A 16,076-nucleotide genomic window follows, 5' to 3' on the forward strand; every position below is an offset into this window, starting at 1 on the left:
TTTTAAAGAGGTCACCCCCCCACCCCCCAAAAAAAAAAACTAGTCTTGGACGGAAGTTTAATATATTTATTTTAATTTCAAGTCGATCATCCGGTGAGTTCGTGGTTTATTTGTTGATTTAAAAATGATTTCTCTGTACAATGATATGTAAAGAAAAAGGTGAATATAGACGCGGAATTAGTTTTTTTTAAATCCTCGAGAAGAAACTTCTTTTATTGTGATGACCGGAAGCTGTCATGTTCCTCGAGCCCTTCCAGGCAGCGATTGACAGGTGGGCTCTGGCTGTCAGGGTGACGCTTGAGAAGGGGTGGAGTAAAAAGGAGAACCCGGAGAGGCAGCTGGATGTGTCTTGTCTATCAGTTGGAGCTGTCTGGAAAAAGAGCCGGCGTGCATCAACCGACGTGCGCACATTTGGAGAAAGAAAAACACGGACGCGCGCGTCTCTTCTTTTATCTTACAAACAAAAACAAAACAACAAAAACAAAACAAAGAGCGAGACAAGATGATGCCCTGATGAGTTTGGAGGATTTCGCAGTCGGCGCTACATGTGAGCAGCCGAACAACACCGAACCCGGTTGGGGTTTTTTTTTTCCTCCTCCTTCTTCTTCTTCTTCTTCTTCTCCTTTCGCCTTCTTTTTAAAAGCGACTCACCGGCGAACAGGTTCGTGAACCTGGTTTATTTGTATTTTTCTTATTCTTAAGAGACTGTGGCGAGAGGGTTACGACCCCCGAAGGGCTCCTACCTGGCGTTTTCATCCCGGAGTGTTTTTTTTGTTCTTTTTTTTTTTTTGGAAGAAAACTCTTAAAACACAAATAATAATAATATTAATAATAATCGATTTTTCAAACTGTGGAACATCTACTACTAACTGTCATTCGCTCGTGGACAAACATCCGACGCCGGCGATGAGTTTGTGGTGTCCGGCGGAAGTTATCAGAAAAGCTTCGAGGGATAGTGACGAATAAAAACTACCAGAACAAGAAAAAGGAAGAAGGACTTTTTTCTTTTTTTTGTTGCATCGGAGGATCAAGACTTTTTTATTATTATTTATTGTCTGAGCCACACATAGACGCTTCGGGCTCTGATTTCCTCCCCACAGCTCGTCCGCGGTTGGTGATCCTCCTGCATGAGAGCTCCAGCGGGAAGTCCTGCAGCAGCATGCCGAGGAGGAAGCAGCAAGCGCCGCGGCGGTCGTCAGGTGAGCCCCGGTGACGACACCTCGTCAAACTAACCCAAAAAAAAAAAAGAAAAAGTTTAAAGTGAACGCTCTTTTATTAGTGACAGAAACAACTTCTCTTGAAACAAAGATCGAGTTGTTTTGATGTGTAGAAAAAAAAAAAAAAGCTTTAGAAAAAAAAAAAGTGGTGTGTTTTTTGAGGGTTTTTTCTTGTGTCCCCGCTTTGGGATTGTCAACCTGGATTTGATGCTTGATTGATCGCCTGTCATGCCACTGCCTTTGATCTATTCATTCCTGATAAACATCAGTAAATCATTCACCATAGAGACGCGCATGCGCGGCTATCAAAAGATAAACTTTTTTTTTATTATGAGAGAGAGAGAGAGAGAGAAGCCCCCGTTGAGGAAGGGAAGAAAAAGAAAAAGGACAAATTGAAAGAAAAAGTTCTCAAGCGGGATAAATAGTTAGCGATTAATAACCCGGGGGGAGGGAACTAGGGGGAGGAAGAAGGGGTGAGGGGTAGGGGTGTAGGGTGGGGGGCACTGAGGCGTACAGCGAGATCACAAGAGGAGCATCTCAGGAAAAAAAGAAGTCGCAGAGAACTGTGGGAGGTTTGAACTATGGGGGTGGTTGACTTCACCTCTGTTGGCCTGACCTGGCATCTGTGTAAAGTGTTGTTTGATGAAGTCGCTGGCACAGATGTGTTGTTGCACCAGGAGCAACATCCACACTTGAAGTACGACTAGAAACAAATCTAAGATGCTTTAGAGATTAAAACCTCTGACCTTTTTTCGGTGTTTACCAATGATCTAACCACGTAACAAGGAGGCGTGACTTGTTATCGTCGACTGAATCTTTCATAGTCTAAACTATAAATAAATGTTGAAATGGAGTATAATGGAGTTCATTATACCCGTTTTTCAGCTGTGACTTTTTGATGAAAAGTGAGATAAATAACTAGCGAATACACTTTTAAGTCAGCAGCAGTAGTTGTCAGAGAGAGGTATTGAGTAGTTCTTACCAGCACTGTTTTGACTCGATATCATGTATTTTTCGGGTACATTTTAAGGTCTAAAGTTATGTATGTGTCACCATCAGATTCAACTTGTATCTAGAAACATGTGTAAAGTGTTTTTTAGGCAAAAATATATATTGGTTTAGTTGGTGGAACCGTGTTATCCTAGTAGTTGATCCTATTTAAACTGATAACTATAGTCACACGAAGCTTGCTGTGGATCTTTTGATGTATTTGTTGTGTTGTTGTCGCACCTTCTCAGGATTGTCGCCATTGAAGTCTTTTGTTTTTTTGTATCGATTCCGCTCATGACCTGGTAGTTTAAAGATGATTTGACGAACACTATTGTTTCGAACATTCCTTGACACTCTCATTGTTCGCTAGTACACGAAGGAAACATGTCATAATAACTACATTAAGTCCTTGAAACCGTAGTTGATTTAACAGCCGAACGTGATGATAGTATTAATTATTCTGTTTATGAACACTTGTGTGTGAATTATACATTGTAAAGTTGGCATTTAATCAAAATATGTTACTATTATAAAACACAGGTTCATAAGGATCTATCATGTACTGTATATAATGTTAATAATTTATTTACACTTGTTTGTAGGTTATGATTCTGAGTCCATAAATCTGATGATAACACATCTTTGTCATGTGATCATGGCGTCCCCATGGTTACGTCTTTTAAATGACCCGATTTAACAATATCGCTCATTAATCTACAAATGTATCAACAAAGTTTTAACATCAAACAGATGTTTGGTTTAAAAAAAAACATGGGGTTTTATTACTAATGTGTAAATAGATTTATGTATCGGTTCGATCATTAGTAGGTTGATATAAAATACCCATTTTTCTATTTTACTTAATTGTTTTGTGTGTTTGTTGTGGTGTCCATCTTGCTGTGTACATCCCCCAAGATCCATCACATGGGTCGAGATAAACAAAAGTGTTAGCATGAAATCCCTGGATAAACCAGGGCCAGTACTTTTGAGGTAAACCTCACTCTTTTTAAGTAACAATTGATGATCCATCTGTTTACACCCTCGGTTTCGTATTTGCTCGGCAGATAAATAATTACATATTTTCAGAAAAGTGAGGTCACCGTTTAGACAGGATTAGCAACTTTTCCCTCCACAGCTCGTCTTGTGCTGCTTGCTTGTCCCGGTTAAGTCGACCGGACTTGCAGAAGAATCGCAGTGTGTTTTTTTTCGGCGAGATCCATTTGATGTCCTCTGGGTTAGACGAGCGTGATTGACGGGCATTTTCTAAAATGACGGAGTGAGGAAGCCCTTTGAAGTTCATGCGGTAATGACCAAAGCCGAATAAAACAGCTGTAGAATGTTAAGCAGGCGGTGGAAATGTGAGGTTAAGCAGACTTAATCAAGGTTGTGACGGGAAAGACTTTGAACTCGGTGGGGCTGTAATTTCTAATTGACGCGAGGCTTTAGTGATGGATGGAGAGAAATGTGTTTGAAGCCTGCAAACGTGAAACTAGTCCAGATATCATTCAAAACCCCCCCCAAAAAAAGTATTGTTTCCTTCATTCCGTCATTGAGGCGTGTGAGCAAAAGCCCTTCAATTTGAATATTGATTCGTCTGCTTTTCGTGACGGATGTTTTGTCCCGACATTAACACGAACCTAAAAAAAAAAATCTTTCCTGGAAAAAAGAGGGGTTCTTGTTGTTGTTGTTGTTGCACTTTAATGCATGGATAGATGTTTACACAATCACGATTTGTCACTCTGGAGTCGCGCAGAAATGTTGCTCCTCAGAGGGAAGAGCTTTCGATGGCTCTTTGTGTTGCCATTTTGAAACGGGGCTCCGTTTCATCAGTCACAGTGATGATTTTATACCCTTTAATGGCGCTGCAACCTATCTGCTTTATGACCAGTGACAATACATCAGTGTTCTTTCATTTGGAACCGCATTACCGCATCTGTTAGTTTTGGCAGTTGAGTTCAGTGCGGTGCAATTTGAGCAGCAGAGATTTTTGCTGCAGTCATTTGTCGTCATTTCCAGGATCCTTTCTTTTTTTCTCTTTTTTTGCTTCATATTTTTTGCTTTGTGTCTGGTCAACGAACGACACTGGTGTCTGCTCTTTCTTCCAGATGTTGTTTTGTAAATCAAGCGCAAATACTGCCGAATTATACCTTTTTTTTTGTTCTTCTTGTATATATTTTCAACTTCATAATGTGAAAGTTTGACTTTTACTTGAGTCAAATCATGATAACTTGGTCGACAATGTTTATCGTGTAAAGAGCCATTGAGGACGGTTACCCTGTTGGGATATGTATTGGCAAGAATCCGGCGATATAATATGTATCACAATACAATATATGATGTAGTATTGTCGGTAGTACTTGACCCTCGCAGTATTTATAGACCACATGACTCTTGACGAAGTCGTAACTGCTTTCACTTCCTGAAATATATCTAAAACATCAGCTTTGAAAGCTGCTGGAGCTGACCGTATCCTCTTGTCCTCAGTCATTGCACCTTTAGCTTGAGAAGGGGCATAATGCCCTCTATAGGCCAAGTTGAATTGCAAAAATTAGAAAAAAAAAAAGCATTTTAATGATTCATTTAATGAACAGTTTATTGAAATATAAACCATAAACATACTATGATAAAAAATATGATTTAAAGGGCATACAAATATAAATAAAGGGCTGTTTAATATTTGATACAGGTATTGCTTCAATACTAGTTCCCTGCGTAAATCACACTGACTAACAAAATCTAAGCCAGCAAAGCCATTAGTCCAGTAAAATCGATCGTACAAAAATGGAAAAAGATAATTTAGACAAATCAAAACATTGAACAGGGGGAAAAAAAAGGCCACTTTTCAATTTGGATGAAGGTCTGGTTTGAATCTGTTACTTTTCTCTTTGAAAAACATTTTGGATTCATTGAAATGTCAGCGGAGGAACTAAATGTACTCGTTAAAAGAATACTCGTTGAACTTCTAATTCAATAAAATGAATCATTATCAATAAAATAGATATTATTAATTCACGTCAATTTATTTTCCCCAAATCTGCCTTTTTTTCTTTTAGAAACCCCAGGGGCCGCATCAAGGGATCAAAGGGGCCACACAAATTAAAAAGGAAATATACGATGGAGATAAGATGCATCTTATAATGATAAAAATCTGAATTATTGATAAGTTGCTTTCTCATCCCCGACCTTATCTGTTATTAATCCCCTTCAAAGATGAATTATTAGGTACACAATGTTCTTGACCAAAATCTATTTATTGCGGCGTGTGATCTCGAGTGACATCTATTTTGTCAACAGACGCACTATTGTGAACAAACGATGGTTAGAATGAAGATTAAATAAACCCTTAACTTCATCTTTAATTTCCTTTTTGTGTAATCTGTGCTTATTAGTTTTCTAAAAGATGTTTATGGAATTAAAAGAAAAAAAGTCTGGGCTCAATGTCAATGTGCGGATCACGATTTTCATCTGGCCTGACAGCTTCCTGACAGATTTAGAGCGGGTGATGGCGGGAAAAAAGCGGAGTGATTGACACCTGAACACGACCATGACGTGACACTTCCTGTCACGACTCTTTGTCTTCTACCTTCATAATAGAGGTGAACTCCATCGTTATTCACCACCGAGAGCATCGACGACGACGACGTGAAGAAATCGGTTCCAGATGTTTGAAGAGAAAGTTAACTTATTGATACTAACTCCTAGTTAGTCTCCGGTGACATGACACGCGGCTGCAATATGGAATTATTCCACCGACATATAGTCACTTATCATCACGGTGATCAAACCAAAAATCGCGGATGTCAACGGAGAAAAGCAGGCGCTCCGGCGTTCACACGACTCCCCCGGTGTCACCCGCCCGCCTAAATAGACTCTTTTTACTGCCACTTCTTCCTTTCAAAAGGAGTTTCTTAATTATGACTTGAGGATGGCTGAGGAGGAGTCGGGTTCCCCCTCTTTTTTTTTTTTTTTTTCCCCGGCGACGGCTTCGTTAACCGCGCTCCCTAATTATCCAGGTTGCTGACGGATCGGTTGACAGGACCCTGCCGATGAATGCAGACAAATTCGCCTGAGGTGTCACGTCGGCGAAGTGCCTTGATATAATCAAGTGTGTTCGTCGAGTCTTTGCGCGTGGCTTCGGTTCACAACTGCAGGGTTCGGGGAGGTGGCCCTCGAGTTATGGGGTCGTTTACGTGAGATGGCGAGGGTCCTTGAATGCAACGGTTTTATACAGTTGTTGCATGTTTGGCAATATAATAATATAATATAATAACTACAAATTATTAGAAGTATGTTTTCTTAGCCTTGGCTAATATGCTTATTGTTAGCTATACTATATAGTAGTGATGCGTTGATGAGGTATCATGATACAGTGTCTTCGTTTTGAAAGACCACTAGATGTCACTCTCTGCTTTATTATGTTTCGGTATAAACTACTAATCCAATGAAACCTGGAAAAAACATCTTTCAAAAATGAAGACACCGTATCGTGATACCTCATCAGCTGTTTCATGAAGCCCCATCGAGCTATCTCTACTATAGCATGTAGTACAGCCAATCCAAAGTATAAATAATAATATTAAGTATATGATAATAACTACAAATTATTAGAAGTATGTTTTCTTAGTCTTGGCTATGCTTATTGTTAGCTAAACTGTATAGTGTTGATGAGGCTTCATGAAACAGTTGCTGAGGTATGATAGTGTCTTCGTTTTGAAAGACCACTAGATGTCACTCTCTGCTTTATTATCTTTGGGCATAAACTACTAATCCAATGAAACCTGGAAAAATCATCTTTCAAAATGAAGACATCGCCTCGTGATACCTCATCAACTGTTTCATGACGCCTCATCGAGCGATCGTTACTATAGCATGTAGTACAGCCAATCCAAGGTATAAATAATAATAATAATAATAATACGTATATGATAATAACTACAAATTATAAGAAGTATGTTTTCTTAGCCTTGGCTAATATGCTTATTGTTAGCTATACTGTATGGTAGTGATATGTTGATGAGGCTTCATGAAACAGTTGATGAGGTATCGTAATACAGTGTCTTCGTTTTGAAAGACCACTAGATGTCACTCTCTGCTTTATTATCTTTTGGTATAAACTACTAATCCAATGAAACCTGGAAAAAACATCTTTCAAAATGAAGACACCGCATCATGATACCTCATCAACTGTTTCATGACGCCTCATCGAGCGATCGTTACTATAGCATGTAGTACAGCCAATCAAAGGTATAAATAATAATAATAATACGTATATGATAATAACTACAAATTATAAGAAGTATGTTTTCTTAGCCTTGGCTAATATGCTTATTGTTAGCTATACTGTATGGTAGTGATATGTTGATGAGGCTTCATGAAACAGTTGATGAGGTATCGTAATACAGTGTCTTCGTTTTGAAAGACCACTAGATGTCACTCTCTGCTTTATTATCTTTTGGTATAAACTACTAATCCAATGAAACCGGGCAAACCATCTTTCAAAATGAAAACGCAGCATCGTGATACATCATCAGCTGTTTCATGACGCCCCATCGAGCGATCGCTACTATAGCATGTAGTACTGCCAATCCAAAGTATAAAGAATGGATCTCTATGTCTTCGTCCAGTTTATTCTGGCACATCAAAGTTAGGAGTTAAAGTTGTTTTTTTTCATTTGTATTTTTTGATGACTGAGGACGAGAGGATACAGTCGACTCCAGCTGCTTTTAAAGCTGATGTTTGGACATATTTTGGTTCCAAAACAAATGAAAGTAGTTACGACTTCATCGAGAGTCATGTGGTCTGCAAATACGGCAACATCAGAGTCAAGTACTCGACAATACTACGCATATATCCTTGTTACTACAAGATGTCGACAAGCTGTAGAAATTGTCGTCACCGGCATGACTTTGACACAGGATGCAAATGACAAAAGTTGACCTTTTTGCTGTTTTTATTTATTCATCGGTTTCTGATGAATTTTGGATGATAACCAAGTTACCAAAATGCAGACGGGGACGGGACACCCTTGACAACATGCGTCAAACACAAAGTCCAACACAAGTGCAACACATTTTTAACCCCAAAAAGTAAGAAAAGGGGGGTCAATTGTATATCTACCAAACTGTCTGCAACACTGATGTTGTCTTTTCATTTTCAAGGTTATGATTTAAAGTATTAACTTCTTGTTTCTTATCCTTCACCAAACATTTTTACTTTTACTCTTAATGGTTGTAGACATCATAGGTTTTACATGTCTGCCTCAGACTCTTATTTGTAAAACATAAATTGCGGAAAAACTTCATTTACGCTCTCATTTAACGTTTTTTTATATACATTTTTATATTGAGATGTATCTCAACTTAAACCACTCCATGTTGGTCTTGATGTAGCAGAATCAACTTAATTAAGAGATTCAGTATATGTTGGTCTATTGTTTATGTAGAGAATTCATTATCACAATAAGCCATTCATACAGTCCAGGGTGTGAGAAAACACGGATGCACCGAAATATCGCAATGTTTTTTTCTTCACTGTATTTTATTATATATATCCAACAACACTTTAGCGATGTATATATATATAAAAAGAGAAGATGGCAGCAGTTATTACATCCTCTGAAGCTAAAGGAACAAGGAATTTGACTGGGGGCGAGAGGATACAGTCGACTCCAACAGATTTTAATGCTGATGCTTTGGACATATTTTGGTTTCAAAACAAACAGGAGTCATGTGGTCTGTAAATTCTGCAACACCAGAGTCAAGTACTCGACAATACTACACGTATATCCTTGTTACGATAGTATCACAATACATCGTATCGTGCCCTTGTATCATAATACGTGTCATATTGCCAGATTATCGGCAAAACACCCCTACAAAAGATACTCAATGAGTATTTAAAACGACAAATTATGAAATGTTTTAGTCATATATATACAAGAATAATATTGAAAAATCAACAGCATTGTGTACTGTATCGTATTTGAACAACGTGAGGAAACCAGAGTTCCTAAAAGAGGCTTGAAGAAGCTGTTTGAATAGTAAAACACTTTGAGTTAAAACGTATAAACGTGCAAGAGTACGACGAAAGAGCAGTTCTCCGTCGCTGAGCGAACGTGAGCTTGTGTGTACTCAGAAGCCTCTGATCCCCGCGATACTGCCTGGCGTGTAAAGTGTCATTAACAGGTGACATTGACTGAAGTAGATTTGCTATCCCACACTCTGCTACACCCAGACTTGAATTTGCATCTCCCGTCAGAGCCACTGGGCCTCCAGGAAATCAAAGCCGCAACACTTGCACCGCTACTCCTCGTCTTCATGGAGGTGAAGTGACAAATGAAGATGGATGAATGCTCTTGTGCTGAGGAGAGAGAGAGAGGAGGAGAAGGGAAAAAAAACAGTGAAAATATGCAGGAATTAAAGCATCACCACCCGGTGATGTAGAAGCATCAGCATCTGCATCCGTGAGGTAAATCCATCCGCAAGCTTAACGGTGGGTTCAGGGGAAGGAGGGAAGCCTGGATTTTTTAACTCCTGCGCCAAAACAAATAATGTTATTATGGAGAAGGAGGTCTACGCTTTCAAGCATCTCTTTTAAATGGAGAGAAGACTTTCTGTTTTTAGGTCCCTTGACCAATGAGAGACGAGTCATGTGATTGAAATATAATATAATCAATACAGCGAATGTTAGCTTTGCTGTTCAATATTGTATTATAATATTATAAATAAGTTTTAGTGTCAGTTTTTATTTTCAAAGAAAACTAGTGAAAAATTCGATTTATTTCAATTTATTTTGACATGATACTGTAAAAGAAATGTTTAAAAACACTGTATGTATATCTTAATGACCTTTAAATAATAGTTATTTATAATTTATATTTCAATAATAAGTGTATAAAATTAAACAATTCGAGAAAGATGGCAGAAGTTATTACGTCCTCGGTTTATCCCGCCAGATCACAGCAATGACTGAGGACGAGAGGATACAGTCAACTCCAGCAGCTTTTAAAGCTGATGTTTCGACATATTTTGGTTTGAAAACAAATGAAAGCAGTTACGACTTCGTCAAGAGTCATGTGGTCTGTAAATTCTGCAACACCAGAGTCAAGTACTCGACAATACTACACATATATCCTTGTTACTACATTATCGCGATGTATTGTATCGTTGTCGCTGTATCGTATGTATACTATATATTGTATACTATATGTTATATACTATACGGAGTATTCCTATGACGATATAACTTATGGTGGAGGATAACAAACACAGAAACAATTGAGATGGTCATAGTTGTACTTTCTTCTTTGCGAAAGTTTGGTAAATTGACATTTTGTTTCGGCCCGGTACTAACGCTGTGAAAATATTTTGGCCTCTTTTATAATTGAGTTTGACGTAACCTGGTGAAGAGACTATAAATCACCGGTGATCAAAAGATGCAGATATTTATTTCGATAAACATATTTCTTTTGACATTTGACGAAGGTTTTCTGTGGTTCGACGCCTGCGTCACGCAGTTTGTGGAAGTGACTGGGCAGTCATTGTTTTCGCTGCAGACGGGCCAGTGTGACTGAATGTCTCAAGCGTGTCCTTGCATGATTGATTTACTGCAACAGACTCTGTTATTATGAGTTAGTCAGTGTCTGCTGCTGCCGCTCTGATCTAATTTGTGCAAAGCAAAGCAATTTTGATCTAATCATTTTAGTTGGATTAGATTTCTGCGTTTTGCACGCTGGTCTCGGAAACTGCGTCATCTTTTTCCGTATTATTGTTATTACGATTCTAATTACAGATCAACGTTTAAGATGTGCAACGTGTTTGCGTGTGGTTATTATGATCCGGTCTCTTGTGCTATGAGGATCATTTCATTTTAATGCTTCGACTCTCGCTTCAATATAATCGTTATTTACATTAGTTAAAGGCGTGTCTATGGAAGTATATCAGCGCTGTCAGAATATTGAATGATTGAACATTTTAAATCTTGAATTTTTTTTTATTTATTGTTATTTAAAATGTACCTTTTCCAGCGTTGAATTCAATTATTTCTATGGTGAAAGGTTGACTTGAATATTTAAAAAAATGATTGACTTTTTTTCTAATTCCAATAAAATAAATGTTCTTAATTCATTTTTTTTTATTTTGTAGCTAATGTAATTTTTTTATTTAAAAAGTTCAATTAACATTTAATATTGTGCTTGATAATTATTGAAGTTAAAACATCAAACTATATGTGCAAACATTTTTAGAAAATATAAAAAAGAATATTTATACTCACTATAGATAGATAGATACATAGATAGATACATAGATAGCAAGTAGTTGTTTTTTATAAAATATTGAATTAAATTATTCAAAAAGTAAACAAAAAATGTCTTAAAAAATAGAACCATTGCTATACTTCCTAATTTTCCCATATGTAACAAAGATTTAATTGTTTACTGTTGTCATGCCAACACTACTACCTGTTATACACAATGTTGACTTGAATATAAACTCGATACTTCCACTCAATAAAGAAACTAAACTTCCCTCGCCTAATCATCAGTGATATTCATGAAATTTTAGAAACTTTAAATTTGAAACAACAGTTGCACATTTAAACATTCAGGCGCATGTGTTTGTAATCTAAGACTTCAATTTAATGGAGAATGTGGCGTTAGCATGCTAATAAGCGCTAGCATGCTAATAAGCGCTAGCATACATACAATTCAGTCAGTTGTTGTTACTTTGGTGGTTTTTTTCCAAAAGAAATATACATACTTTTGACTCAAATTGTCTTCCTTCTTTTCTCCTTAAATAACTCTGTACTCATTATTATAAGCTATTGTAATTCACCAATTATTTGTTGTTAAATTTATAAAATAAGAAAACAACAATAACAAGAATAAACTTGTTTCAGCGGTTACAGAACACAAATCTTATAATCAGAGTATTCCTGATTCTTTTTTTCATTTCTTTTTCAACAAAAATGACGTAACATATCAGAAACTTGTGTTTCAACGGCTGTTTATAGGATGGTAGTTTTAAAGTGGTAGATTTAATCTTGTGTCAAATTGTAACTTTTCATCCCCGTCGGCTCCATCTTGCGTACTTTACCCTTGTCACCGTGTTAGTTAGTCCCGAACTCGCCCTACAAAAGCGAGCGTGTCTGGCCTCGCTGATCAATAGCCAGTGTATTAGCAATTATTTTGGTCATTGATTTACAATGGGCCAACGACTCCCTCTGCGTTTCTGTTAACTGCTGATTAAACTGTGCTGTAGCACAGATGTCTGTTGCCCGAGAACCTCCAGCTGTTTCTTCAAGAAAAGAGTTTCTTTTTTCTTTTTCTTTTTTTCAACTTGCAAATGAATTCGGTGACACGGAGAAGCAGATTGGAATGTTCGAGTTTCTTTTGTAAACATGTAATCCTGATCCAGATCTGCAGCGAGCAAATAGTTCCACTTGTGTCTGGAGTATTTCTAAAGTAAACAGAGCCGTGTGCTGCGTCAAATTAAGCTGCCGGGATTCCTGCTCTGCAAATCAATTGTTTCTGTTCAGATACTCGAGAATGCTGTAAATAGAAAATACACAAAGTAATAGATAAACAAGTTCTTTGAAAAATATATTGCGATTTATCGGTGCAAAGACATTCAACAGCACTTTTTCTGCTTTCAAATCATATTATATTTTCATCATGGCTCTTTTATGTTTTTTTTATGTTATAATTATATTTTTGGTTACAATTCAGGAGCATATATTCAGCGTTTGTTCATTTTTGTGTTGCAATTAAATTCCGGGCGGCTAGATAGCAGCAGTCTAGCCTTCTCCATTGCTTAAGGAACAATCGAAACCCCGCAAGATGACGGTAATGACTGAGGACGAGAGGATACAGTGGACTCCAGTAGATTTTAAAGCTGATGTTTGGACAAATTAAAACCTAGAAAAAAAAGAAGTCCATATATTGTAATTAATTTTTACGTAATGCTGTAAAAATGTTTATTTTATTTGACTTTTGAATCAAATTTTATTAAAATTAAATATTTTTAAATTTATATTTCAATGATACGTGTATAAAATCAATCGATTCGATTTTTTTTTTTTAAACAGCCTTTGGTTATTTTAGTGTTGCAATTAAACTTCCGGCCACTACATGGCAGCAGTAATTACGTCCTACGCAGCTAAAGAAGGAATGAAATCCTGCAAGATCCTAGCGATGACTGAGTGCGAGAGGATACATTGACTCCAGTAGCTTTTAAAGCTGATGTTTGGACATATTTCGTCAAGAGTCATGTGGTCTGTAAATTCTACAACACCAGAGTCAAGTACTCGACAATACTACACATATATCCTTGTTACTACAGTATCACAATACATCGTTGATGATACGACATATTTAAAATTTGGTAAACAAGTCTAATTTGTTTTGAAGTGGTTTGCTTCTGTCTATTTAGTGCTTGAGTTTAACGTTTCTTTCACGTTTCAAGCTAACGTTTGGCTAATGCTACGGACGATAAATGCTCATTTTTAACATTATTCAAAAAAAAACAGTCGAGCAATAGCAGATGAGAGTCCGACGTTGTGGAAATTTCTCATCCCCAAGAGTGTTTATTTAAACTGATAAGGTGAGTTGAGAAGCAATGATTAACAGTTTTTGGACTCCAGCTCGGAGCAAGATAAGCCATCTGGGAATGGATACAGTTAAGAGACAATGCTTTTTTTTCTTTTTTTTTCTTTCTTTCTTTTTCGTCAGCGGGCGTGAGGGAAGGTCATTCTGTATACCGCTATCTGTCTCATCTTTTCTCCCTCTAGCGCTTCATCTTTATCTCGTCCTCCTCATTTTAGAGAAGGGGTTGGTGGAAGGGGGGAGGGGTTTTGGCCGCTAACTTTTTTCTTTCAAGTCCTTTTTTTTTTTTTTTTCGAAACTCGCCATCATTAATCTCTTTCTTCATCCTCGTCTACTTATCTTCCTACGACTCTTTGTGAACCTTTACGACTGGGGAAAAAAAAGCGAAATATCCAAATCAATGTAAAGAAGACTTAAGATTCAATCAAAATCGCGACTGTTTTTACGTGAGATCGAAGGCAAACTAGATCTAACTTGAACATTCTACGGCTGGATGTCGAAAGCTAACATCCTTGCCCTATTTTGAATCTAAATAAAGGTGTTCTGAGTTTGGCTAAATCTATTTAATGACTTAAAATCTGGACTGTAGCTAAGAAAAAGTAGCATTATGAGGCTCATAATCATTCGCAATTGGCGAAATCCCGACAGATCCTAAAGCATCTGTGGCGGATTTTCCCGTTTATCCTTTTATCCCGTTAACGTCCACAAAGTATTTTGTATTTTTTTTGTTTAAAAACGACACAAACAACACAGGTTTGCTGGAGGTTACGCGGAGTAATCACTTAGCCGTCGTCTGCCTCAGCGTGCCACTTGATGGGCAGCTGAAAGGGGATATAGTGTCTGGAGATCAATTCAACAACACCACATGCTATCCCCCGAAAATTTCCACTCAAATCTTCCCTGAGCCCCAGTTTAGTTTCAGACAGTGACAATCACAGGGGGGGGAGTAAAGCTTGGCTCCGTCCGTCTAAGTCGTCTGTCTCATAAAGAGCGGCGGGGGGTCGAGCGAGAGACTCGAGAACGGCTTTAGTGTCAGTATGTCTTTCTCGTCACTCACTGACCGAACCGAGGGTCTGGCGAGGTCCGCTCCATTCTCCGGGAAAGCTCAACTTTTTTTTTTTCTTACTTTGAAAAGGGGCCGGGATAAAAGTTGGAAATGAAGCTTATTATAAATTCTTCTTGTCATACCTGAATCTTAAACTAACTTTAAACTCCAAACTCAGACACACAAGGGGCCAAAATCCTTAAGCAATTGAAGTCGCGGGTCAATGAAATATACATTAACCAAACAGGAAGTATGGTTTTGATATTGTCGTTTCATTCTTTTAGGTTGAATTTACCCCAAGTATCTCTTTTTATAGTTTTTTATTTACCAATGTAATTCATAATCCCTCTCTTATCTTAAACACCATCATCTTTATAGGTCGGACTATCAAAAACAAAATTAATATAGGTTTTGAGACTACTTTGTAATTATACCATAAGGTACCACAACAAATATCTCATGCTTGGCATGTACTTTTTACTTTTTGTTAGCGACTCTTGAATGATTTATTTATGTCTTTTTTATAGGTTTTGTAAGTATTTATTTGATTGATTGTTTTTACATTATTTATTTAGTATTTATTAGGGTTGTAAGAAAATACCGATATAATTATATCGCAATATCATTCAGACATTAAGTAGCACTGTATCGATATTTAAAATAATTAAATATATATATTTAGGGTGCGCCCATGGAACAGTATCTCGCAGTAGCAGTGAAAATGCTTGCGGATGTTTGGAGGAGAAATCACACTAGAAGATTCAACACCACTAAGTTTATTAAGCATCTAAACACGTATCAAGAAAAAAGAATATGAGCAGATCGAAGAAACGAGAAAGACGAAGCAGTTGACTTTGCTGTTCTGTAGAGACGACAGAAACTGTCAATCGACTGCATGAAAGTAAAACAAACTTTCTTCTTAGTGTGTTAATGTGGACTTTATCCTTGAAATCTTCCTCGATCCAATAAATGGAGAGTTTGTGCTAAATCTAAATTCACCAAACGATCAATGATGACAAAAAAAACACGTTTAACAAGTTTAGTTTAGTCATAACACCGTTAAATGCTTTACTAAATTACTTTTTAATCATTTTTATCATATATCAAATGATTTCTTTCCAAAAATAGCAAATAAATAAACAATAAAATTTTATTTCAAAGGTTATATATATGTTATATATGTTAATAAAGCACTTTTCTACAAGCACTTTCACATTTGATT

General features: G+C 37.2%; 1 protein-coding gene across 1 annotated transcript in view; it reads left to right on the top strand.

Annotated features, from left to right (window-relative positions):
* Positions 1-255: 255 nt before the first annotated feature.
* The window catches only part of LOC148083269 (teashirt homolog 1-like), a 37,640-nt gene continuing 21,819 nt past the window's right edge, over positions 256-16,076 (top strand). The window contains exon 1 of the mRNA XM_087786435.1: positions 256-1,199. Coding sequence (XP_087642561.1) covers positions 1,160-1,199 — 40 coding nt within the window. The 5' untranslated portion in view covers positions 256-1,159. The remainder of the gene's footprint in view (positions 1,200-16,076) is intronic.

The sequence above is a fragment of the Callionymus lyra genome, chromosome 3 (genome assembly GCF_982586985.1).
Source record: "Callionymus lyra chromosome 3, fCalLyr1.hap1.1, whole genome shotgun sequence".
Taxonomy (NCBI): Eukaryota; Metazoa; Chordata; class Actinopteri; order Syngnathiformes; family Callionymidae; genus Callionymus; species Callionymus lyra.